At 53.4% G+C, this 10,039-nt stretch overlaps 2 protein-coding genes across 2 annotated transcripts in view; one reads left to right on the forward strand and one right to left on the reverse strand.

The window, feature by feature from the left end:
• LOC104984279 (tubulin beta-2A chain-like) overlaps positions 1-115 on the forward strand; it is a 2,140-nt gene extending 2,025 nt beyond the window's left edge. Inside the window, exon 3 of the mRNA XM_010833948.1 lies at positions 8-115. Within this exon, the coding sequence (XP_010832250.1) occupies positions 8-115 (108 nt within the window). The remainder of the gene's footprint in view (positions 1-7) is intronic.
• A 203-nt stretch (positions 116-318) lies between these two features.
• The window catches only part of BPHL (biphenyl hydrolase-like (serine hydrolase)), a 15,707-nt gene continuing 5,986 nt past the window's right edge, over positions 319-10,039 (reverse strand). Inside the window, exons 4-6 of the mRNA XM_010833927.1 lie at positions 7,086-7,217; positions 4,933-5,056; positions 319-1,299 (exon numbers count right to left, since the gene is read on the reverse strand). Of these exons, the coding sequence (XP_010832229.1) occupies positions 1,212-1,299; positions 4,933-5,056; positions 7,086-7,217 (344 nt within the window). The 3' untranslated portion in view covers positions 319-1,211. The remainder of the gene's footprint in view (positions 1,300-4,932; positions 5,057-7,085; positions 7,218-10,039) is intronic.

The raw sequence follows: 10,039 nt of genomic DNA on the forward strand, positions 1-10,039 counted from the left end.
CACCGAGGCCGAGAGCAACATGAACGACCTGGTGTCCGAGTACCAGCAGTACCAGGACGCCACGGCCGACGAGCAGGGCGAGTTCGAGGAGGAGGAGGGCGAGGACGAGGCCTGAGAACTTTGTCAGATAAATCGTGCATCCTTAGTGACTTCTGTTGTCCTCAATCAAGCATGGTCTTTCTATTCGTATACTATGGTGCTCAGTTTTGCCTCTGTCAGAAATTCACTGTTGATGTAATAATGTGGAACTCCTCTGGAAATTGCAATATTGTCTAAGATATCTATACTAATAAAAAAGCATGTGTCCAAAACCTGTGGTCTCTCTTTATTGCAAATAATTTTTATTCTTTCACTGAATGGTTCCTTTCCAAGTATGTTTCTGGGTTTAGTAACTGTTAATAGGATTTTTATTTTCATATTTTTAATTAATAGCCTTTCTGCTCTTTTAGTAGAGAGAGGCAAGTACTGAAAGTGTTATAAGTCACTCAGTCATGTCTGACTGTCTGTGACTCCACAGACTGTAGCCCACCAGGCTCCTCTGTTCTCAGGATTTCCCAGGCAAGAATACTGGAGTAGGTTGCCATTCCCTTCTCCAGGGGATCTTCCCAAACCAGAGATTTAACTTGGGTCTCTCCTGCATTGCAGGTGAATTCTTAACCATCTGAGACACCAGGGAGAGAGGCAAGCAAGCAAATTTATCTCCACTGGCCCAAAGCATTCAGGGACTAGCAGCCAGGAGTGTGTAGGGAGACAGAAGGGCACCACGCTGGCCTTCTTCCCCGGTTTGCATGATCCCAGCAGCCCCGTGAGCACATGGAATCCAGGGCCCTGGGCGGGGGCTGCTTTCAGCTTCCCCACCTCTCTGTGGACAATGTGATGACTCCAGAGGCCAGTGCACGCCTGCACCCCTCCAATAGAAGGCAGCACGTACATTCAGCTCACCTTAAGAGCAGCAGTCGTGAACACTACATGTGCTTAACCTTACCTGAAAGTAAAGTAAATCACGACAGGAATTTATTTAAAGCAATGGAAGAAAATCCCAGTATGAAAAGGTCAGATTCAAGCTCTGCAGCTATGAAAGAGGATGCTATGTCCTCAGCGGTACTGGATTAGGAGCAGTCTGTGGGGAGGCACAGGGAGCCTGGCAGGCAGGTGAGCAGAGGGCTGGCCCGCGGGCCCAGGCCTCACCAGTCCACATGTCCTGGGACACGTCACTGGAGGAAGCCTTCCGCTAAGTTGTTGAATTCGTCTGCGAAGCGTAAGTGCAGGTTGTGCTTGCCTTCCGGCATCAGATGTAACCTGAGGGAAAGGCGGACGGATGGTTAGTGGCGCATCGTCAGAAAACCCGCCCCCTCCCTGACGTCTCACGGAAACCTCACTGGGCAACCACCCTGTTTTCTGTCCCCTGCGACCTCCATCAGGAGAAAGAGTGAGTCCATCTTAAGGGGTGGCCCCAGAACAGAGACTCGGGAGCGAGAGCCCGAGGCTGCCGCAACAGCCAAGGAGTGCTCCGCTGCACTGGGAGCTGAACCAGATAAGGAGTGGTTTGACTGGAAACCTGACTGAGAGGAGGACGTGCAACCTGGTGGGTACCTAAGGGAAAAAGCATTTTAGTAAGACTGGTTTTAAGAGAGGATTGGAAAGATGGTAAAAATACGAAGTGTCCAGAATCCACTGGACTGGACCTTCCTGGAGTATCTGCGTAGTGGGAAAACCCGTCAGAAGGCGCTGCCGCCTGCTGCTGAAGCCCCCAGGCTGCCCTGGGTGCTGGAGGACTGGGTAAGTCTGCACACGGCTGGGCAGGGCCTCCCTGAGGCTGTGCCGGTGCCGGCCCCGCCCGGATCTGCGGCCCTCAGGACACCCCGCCCCCCTCGGGAGGCGCTTCCTTTCAACGGGGCTCATCAGATGTGGATGGTCTGCAATTTCTTTAATAAAGGCAGGCTTCTCTGAGTTCTAAACTGCATTACTGCCTATAACAGTGCAGACATGGAGTTTTAAACAAAGGTTCCAGGACACACGTGCAGGCCTGACTTGCTCTGTCCACTGTCACTGATGTTAAAAGGACTGTATTCAGGCAGAATGCCAGTCACCACATCGCCTGCTTCTCTGCTTTCCACAGCAGGGGGCTGGGAGCTCCAGGACCTTGGTGAACGGGCAGGGGGGAAGCTTGGAACAGACCTGTCCCTGGGTGATGCCGGGTGTCTGGCAACTGACCATGTGGGGCAGGGGGGTGAGGGGGTATCCAGGCTGTCAAGATCACCGGCTTGACAGAGGAGGATCTGTGGTTGGTATCTTTCTGAGCCCCTGGGGAAGGTTAGTAATGCCGTCAGCAGTAGCCTAGGCCTTCCCCAGTCAAGGCCAGTGCTGCTCAGAAGAGAAGGGCGAGCCCCGGCCCTCTAGAGGGACGGGGCTCGCAGGACGCTCACGGCTTCTGTCCTCAAGGGACAGAAAGAGCCAGCTACCGAGGATGCCGGCAGGCAAGGGGGCACTGAGCCGCCCCGGGCCTCCCAGCGTGGACCGAGCTAGACCTTGACGCGGAGCCCTGCTTTGAGGGGGCCAGCCCTCTTCCGTGCTTTGTGGAGATCCCCAAGCAGGAAGCACCGACACCAGCTACGAATCCTGTCCACTCAGGCGCGGTGCGGTCTGTGCTCCCCAGGTAGAGAGCTCGGTCTCAGCAAAGACCACCAGCAGGCCCGAGGGCGCTGCTGACCGACCGCCGCGCTCCCCGCGGCTGTCTCGGGCCCTGACCACTGACGCCCACACCAGCGTCCCGTCCGCAGAGGCGGCTACTCTGTCCTGAGTCCCTGTCCGTCTCAGGTGTGCGCATATGCCCCCCTTCATCCCGCAAGAAGATAGCAGGGAGGGATGGCAGACTCCACTGGGCCCACCTGGGAAACGGATACAGAAATACACACGACTGTTTCTGGGAGCAGCTCTAGGAGACAAAGGCATTTGTTTCATACCTGATATCTATCTGCAGGTAAAATCTTTGAGGGGCCAGCCTGTGTCTTTAATTGTTTCTGGCAAGGAAATGAAGCCCCAAGTTCATGGGAAGCACCCTGCACTTAAGTGGCTCCCTAGGGGTCAGAAGGCCTGTGAGCACAGTCGGAGGAGGACCTTGATGCTCAAGGAATCAATGTTCCTTCTGTGGGTCCAAAATTAACCACTGTTTTTAGCTTCTTGGCCAACCTACAGGGCTCTCCCGGCAGTGGAAGGGCACGAGCGTAATATGCCGGCCAGTTTCAGACAATCATCGCAGCACACTTTCCTCTTGACTCAACTGTTCCAAAGAATCCTACTCTGAGAAAACGACCTTCCATAAACGAATGTACTGAAACCATTAACATATGAACGGTAAGGGAATATTTTTCTCCCATATTGATGTATTCAGTTGCTAGGAGATGGGTCTGGAACAGAACTCCTAAATTAAACTTTCTTGCAGACTTTTATTGAACCTGGCTCTCTAAGAGAACACATGTCATTTATCATGAGCGTCAATGTGCAAAAACTTGTCATTTCTGAAGAGAGAAGACACTTAACCAGGTCAGAAAGTAGGTGATTCAGGCCTCTCATCATCATATTAAAATAAGAGTATGAGAGGCAGCTGTGTTGGGGGAGGGACGCACTGTATTACGAGGAAAAAAAAAAGATCCAGGACTTGTCATTTACTAGCTATGCAACCTTGGAAGATGACTTAACGTGTCTCACCCTTGATTTTACCCCATCTGTAAAATAGGGACAATTTTTTCCCATGATTTTGCTGTAAAGTACAATTAGATATTGTAGTAAAATAAGGTGCCTTCTGAAATATGAAATGCTGTTTGGAAACAGAAATTATACAAGTTTATACTAGTGATATTTTATTGCAGAATAAGAAGCATGTTTCCCACATTTATAAACTGTCCAAGAAATCTGTTTGTTAAAGTCTCTTGTAGAATAAAGAGCACAATTAGGAAGTGGAGGGACCGTGTCTGAGTCTACTCCGAGCTCAGGGGCGGTCCAGGCGGGCTGGCCTGCAGTGGGCACTGGAAGTGGCTCATGTCGGGGAGGAGAAGGATGTTCTTAGGTCACTTAGAATGAGGCCAATTTCAAAAGAATTCTATACAATTCCAAAGATGTCCCGGGTAATGACAGCATCTCTGGGGTGAATACTCAGGCTCTCAACAGGTCAGGGCTCCCTGGGAGTTTATTGCGAGCCACGACCTCCTGGCCAGACCTTACTTTCTCCTTCACAATGTGCCTCACTGTGTTATCAGGGAAACATCAGGTTTATTCAACGTGGAATTTTCATCCTGAATAAGTACCAGCAGAAGCTGCCTCTCAAGTCAGCCTGAGTATTTAAACGATAAACTTCCGTTCCACACAGACATGAATGAGGCTGAAGACCAGGCTCTGCTGACACATCTCGTCAGGCCCTCCAGTGTGCCCGGGGCCGGCGGGCAGACCCTGCTCTCCTGTGGTTCTGAGCAACAGGTTCTTCTCTGAGGTGTATATGTTTAAGGCTTAACGTGAAAAGTGTACAACATAATTTTAAGCAGGAAAAAGGCAGGAATCAAAGTTGAAGACAGAATACGATTGTATTTATGTTAAAAAATACTAGGAAAGGAGGAACACACAAAAGTGCTAATCACGGAAGTATTTACGTGGATGGCAAGTGACAGCGATCTGCTTCCTTGTTTTGATTCTATAGACTTGCTGGGCAGGCGGTGCTTTTACAGTGAGAGCTCCCAAGGGAGAGATGGCTGTTTGGGTTGGTGCCACCAGGGCGGGAGCCCCTGATCCCGCTGCCAAAACCCAGGGCACCTGGGCCCCTCTTTCCCAAATGGGGTGGGGTACACCCTGAAAGCCCAGCCCTCAGCCTTTGCCTCCTGCAGCACCTCCCGCTTGCCTCCCAGGGCCCTGGGGCAGAGCGCTGGCTGCAGCTGGACTCACCGTGACCCTCTCACATGTCTGTGTAAGAAGTCTGCATGGAAACGTGGGACCAGGGGGTCCTTCTCGCCGTGCACGATTAAGGTAGGGCACTGGACCAGGGGGAGCAGGTCCCGACAGATGCTCCCTGCAAGACACGAGACTGTTCTCCTGAGGCCCTCCTGGGGTGGGGGGCAGACCCCCACCCCCGCCAGCGTCTGGCCTGGATCAGATGGCCTGAGTGCTTCCAGCTCCGACAGTCTGCAGGTTTCCTTTTCTGTGTCTCTCCTGGCCTTTTTCCTTTAAGCTCTACTAGTGAACAAGGAGTCCTGGCTGATTAAGATTCATAATTCATATAAAACAGCAGTTGAACAAAAAAACCTGCAAGTCTTCATATTACATGGGCCATCTGAAAAGCTTCTCCCTTGAAGTACAGGGGCCCCCGCCGGCCCTCCAAGTCTGTGCTCCTCACAGCGAAGCCACAGTTTCAGCAGGACGGAAGCTGCCTTCCACCCTGCCTGCCCCCTGCCCGCCCTGGGGAGACCACAGGCCCTGCCCCGAGGGACGACCGCATTCCTGGGCAGCAAGGCACAGGCCGGGCTCCGCGTCCCGACCTGCTGTTTCCCTTAATCCACTCGGACAGCAGCCACATGGCAAAGCCAGAGCACACACCCGGGCCTGTCTGACGCCAAACCCGCGACGCGTCCGTACACTACGCTGAGCGGCCACAACCCCGAGGACTGGACAAGGGCCTCAATGCATGGAACCAGCCCTGCAGGGAGAGAGGTCGTTTACTGACAGCCTTGCCGTAAGATGATTCAGGCGGTGCCAGATTCTCTGTGACACTTTCTCCCTCCCTTTCTCTTTTGCAGTAGACCTCATTTTTCAGAGTTTCAGGTTTACAGCAGAATTGCAAGGCAGGCACGGGCACACACCCCGTCTCCTTGCCTCCCCATCACCAACACCCCCATCAGACATCTGTTACAGCAGACGCGTCATCACCACCCTGCATCCGCGGTTCTCACGCTGTGGGTTTGGACAAACGCAGGACGACACAGACACGGCACGATGATACTACACAGAGTGCTCTCACTGCCCTAAAATTCCCGTGTGGCTGTTCTAAGAGGTAGTGGGATCTCACTGTCTGTCTGTATTTTAATGAGGCTGTTTTCTACCTGTTCAGTTTTTAGAGTTTTTTGCAGGGACTTCCCTGATGGCCCAGAGGTTAGGACCCCGTGCCTCCACTGCAGGGGAGTTCCATCCCAGGCTGGGGAACGAAGACCTCACAAGCCCTGGACCCCCGTCCTTCGGGAAACAGTCACTCCTGTCTGTGGCTTGTCTTTCCAGCCTCCTGAAACATATTTCAAGGCCCTGTTCCTATGGGTGGATACCGTGTCTGAACAGGATATACTTGTTTTGAACTTACAGCAAAAAAGTAACATTTCCAAACGTCCTTCTCATTATGAAAGTTCTGACAGATGACTCATTCTGGAAATGACTACTGAGGAGACAAAACTGGGCCCTGAATCATAACTGTTTGGTAACTGATGTGTTTCAAGGTCAGATCCCACCTACTCTCTATTCTTTTGGCAATTAGAAAAATGAGAGATTACAAATGAAAACAGCTCTAAGAACAGACTTTAATTCAGAGCTTCTCTCAAGGGTGCCAGTTCTTGTTATTGGAACACACCTGTCACGGCCGAAGTGACACAACATCGCTCTGAAGACGGGAAAGGGCTGAATACCCTTTTCCTTTCCTGACTCCACGGGGGCCGAGGGTCGTGACAGAGACCCCTCCTCTCCTGGCGGGTAAGAGAGGCGGCAGTGGGCTGATGCCTCTAGACGTGAAAAGGGGGACGTCTGTGTGGCCACTGTTTGTTTCTGAGTGACCATCCTGGAGTTAGAAGAGCATGTGAGACTTCTGGAGACAAAGGGGAAAAGACCAGCATGCTACGAGAGACTCAGCAACGTGAACTCTGGACACATGTCTGTCTCTGATGCCAGAAGGGTGTGTGGCACAAGAACTTGCCTTTGTACACGATCACCCTCTGCTCACGCGTCAGTGTGGAAGGATGGTGGGCGAGTGTGTCAATCCCCAAGGAATTCTCAAGCATCAGGGGAACTCACTCAGCCTCTCTAACCAGCAAAGGGACTGTTAAGTGGCTCGTGTGACCTACCGTCTGGAAGATGCTTAAATTGCTCTATACCATCCACCCACTTTTCACAGGTTCTGGAGAAGTAGTCGAACCCATAGAGGGCTTCCAGAGGCTTTCTCGTCTTCTCACTCCACTTAGAAACATCCCGGATGCCTGGAAGACAGACAGACGTGTGGGCAAGGATGGGTCTGAGACTAAACCCATTGTCGCCCACAGAGCAGAGCGGCCAGTGCCATGTGGCTCGCCAGGCTTCGCCCGGCCAGCCAGGCCTTCCCCAGCCCCCGCGCCACTGCCCAGCACCGTCGCTCCCACTGGCTTCTGCATCCACCCAGCCCCCGCGTCACTGCCCAGCACCGTCGCTCCCACTGGCTTCTGCATCCACCCAGACCCCGAGTCACTGCCCAGCACCGCCACCCCCACCAGCTGCTGCATCCACCCAGCCCCCGCGTCACTGCCCAGCACCGCCACCCCCACCGGCTGCTGCACCCACGGTGAACGCTGAGTGCTGTGTCAGGGTCCCGCCGTGTTCTGTCCTCCACGGCGGCCCTTGGGCACCAGCAGATTCTGACCAAGGGAACGAAATCAGATCTAAAGTAATGGCTTCCATTAAAGGTGTAAGACAGAAGCGGTATTCCCCTAACTGGGGTCTGCTGCTGCTAAGTCACTTCAGTCGTGTCCAACTCTGTGCGACCTCATAGACGGCAGCCCTCCAGGCTCCCCTGTCCCTGGGATTCTCAAGGCAAGAGGACTGGAGTGGGTTGCCATTTCCTTCTCTAACTGGGGTCAGCAGAGTAAAAATGAGATTACTTATAACAGAGTTTTTCTGAATTGTATTTACATACACTGGGAAATGCATAAACATCATTTGCTCCAAGTTCTGCCACTGGAGAAATTGTAACTACTAACTACAAGCTGTCTCACAGATGACTCTGATCAGAAAGGAAATGATGGCTTCAGAATGGATAAGCAAATTCAATCCCTTAGCCCGCTTTTTCCATTTTTCTTTACAACACAGTGACTCTGTGGAGTCTGTTGCTCCTGAGGACAGTGCACAGTGCTCGCCGAGCCCCTCAGGTACAGAGCTCCATCTGCATGACGCGTCCTGAAGACAGGACGGCAGGCGCACGTGGCCCATGTGGTGACCGGGACTGGGCCGGGCACCTGGGGGCCCAGCATGCTCGGGGTGAGTGGGCTGCTCGAACTGCTGCCTGGGGCAGGTGACCCGGCAGAGAGCGCCTGCTGTTCTCCTCCTGCTCCCCTACCCTGCAGATGTGCGTTGGGGTGGATTTCAGAGGCTGAGGACGACTCCAGAGGCTGAGGACACTGAACTGCTCTGGGCGGAAGTGAGGAGACTTTGGATGGGAGGGGGAGATGTAGAGAAGCAGCCTGAAAAGTAGAGGCGGAAGGAGGTCCGGAGGGAGGAGCGTGTGTGGTGCAGGATGACGGAGAGGGCAGCGCGGGTGGGGGACAGGGAGGGGAGAGTGGGCGGCGAGGGAAGAATGGAGGAGGAGGAGGATGGGAAGGGGAGAGAGGGCTGCAGAGGAGGACGGAGAGAGGAGGAGGATGAGGAGGGGAGAGAGGGCTGCGGAGGAGGACGGAGAGAGGAGGAGGAGGATGAGGACGGGAGAGAGGAGAGCGGAGGAGGAGGATGAGGAGCGGGGAGGGGAGCGCGTGCGGCAGCGGAGGACGAGGAGGGGAGATAGGGTGGTGGGGGACAGGGAGGGGAGAGGAGAGCGGACGGTGGTGGAGGACCGGGAGGGGCGAGGAGAGCGGGCGGTGGTGGGGGACAGGGAGGGGAGAGGAGAGCGGGCGGTGGTGGGGGACGGGGAGGGGAGAGCGGGCGGTGGAGGACGAGGAGAGGAGCTCGGGCGGTGTGGGACGGGGAGGGGAGAGCGGGCGGCCGGCGCGGGACCAGTGGCTCTGCCCTTGGCCACGGAGCGGACCACACCCGCTGCAGGCCCTCTTGCCATGAACAAGGAGCTCTTTCATAACATATAATTTCTGCTGCATCGCTGAAGTCTGCAGTAATTGATGAAAACGAGTATGAGTGAGTATGTGTGTGCGCGTAAAAGGCAGGAACCCTGGAAACACAGCAGACTGGTGTGACCACTCGAATGCAGGGCTGCCTCGAGGGAGGGTGACTGTTCACTGAGGGAGGGTGGACACGGCTGAACCGGGGATGAAACTGGGCCTCACCTGGCACCATCCAGTGGTTCCCAGGGGCAGCAAGTGGACAGCTCTGAAGGAAAGCATTCTCAATTTATGCTCACCATTTATTTTGTTTGTTTTCAGATTAAGGGTAAGCAATTACTTGCTAATCAAAAAACCATCTAGTCAAGGCTCTGGTTTTTCCAGTGGTCATGTATGGATGAGAGTTGGACTGTGAAGAAAGCTGAGCACTGAAGAATTGATGCTTTTGAACTGTGGTGTTGGAGAAGAGCCTTGAGAGTCTCTTGGACTGCAAGGAGATCCAACCAGTCCATCCTAAAGGAGATCGGTCCTGGGTGTTCATTGGTAGGACTGATGCTGAAGCTCCAATATTTTGGCTACCTGATGTAAAGAGCTGACTCATTGGAAAAGACCCTGATGCTGGGAAAGATTGAGGGCAGGAGGAGAAGGGGATGACAGAGGATGAGATGGTTGGATGGCATCACTGACTCAATGGACATGGGTTTGGGTGGGCTCCGGGAGTTGGTAACAGACAGGGAGGCCTGGCATGCTGCAGTTCATGGGGTTGCAAAGAGTCAGACATGACTGAGCTACTGAACTGAACTGAACTGAATCAAAAAACCACAAAACAATCAGAATCTTTATAAAGCTAGTGAAACAACTAGAAAATTGGAAGAAAAAGCTTAAGAAATTATGCAGAGCCCTACACACAGCAACGCTGAGATGGAGATGAACAAAAACAGGGAAGTGGAGACTCAGTCTACAAAGTTCAATCAGTCCCTGAAAGGGTTGGGGAGGAGGGAAGA

The sequence above is a fragment of the Bison bison genome, unplaced genomic scaffold (genome assembly GCF_000754665.1).
Source record: "Bison bison bison isolate TAMUID 2011002044 unplaced genomic scaffold, Bison_UMD1.0 scf7180017845362, whole genome shotgun sequence".
In the NCBI taxonomy this organism is placed as follows: Eukaryota; Metazoa; Chordata; class Mammalia; order Artiodactyla; family Bovidae; genus Bison; species Bison bison.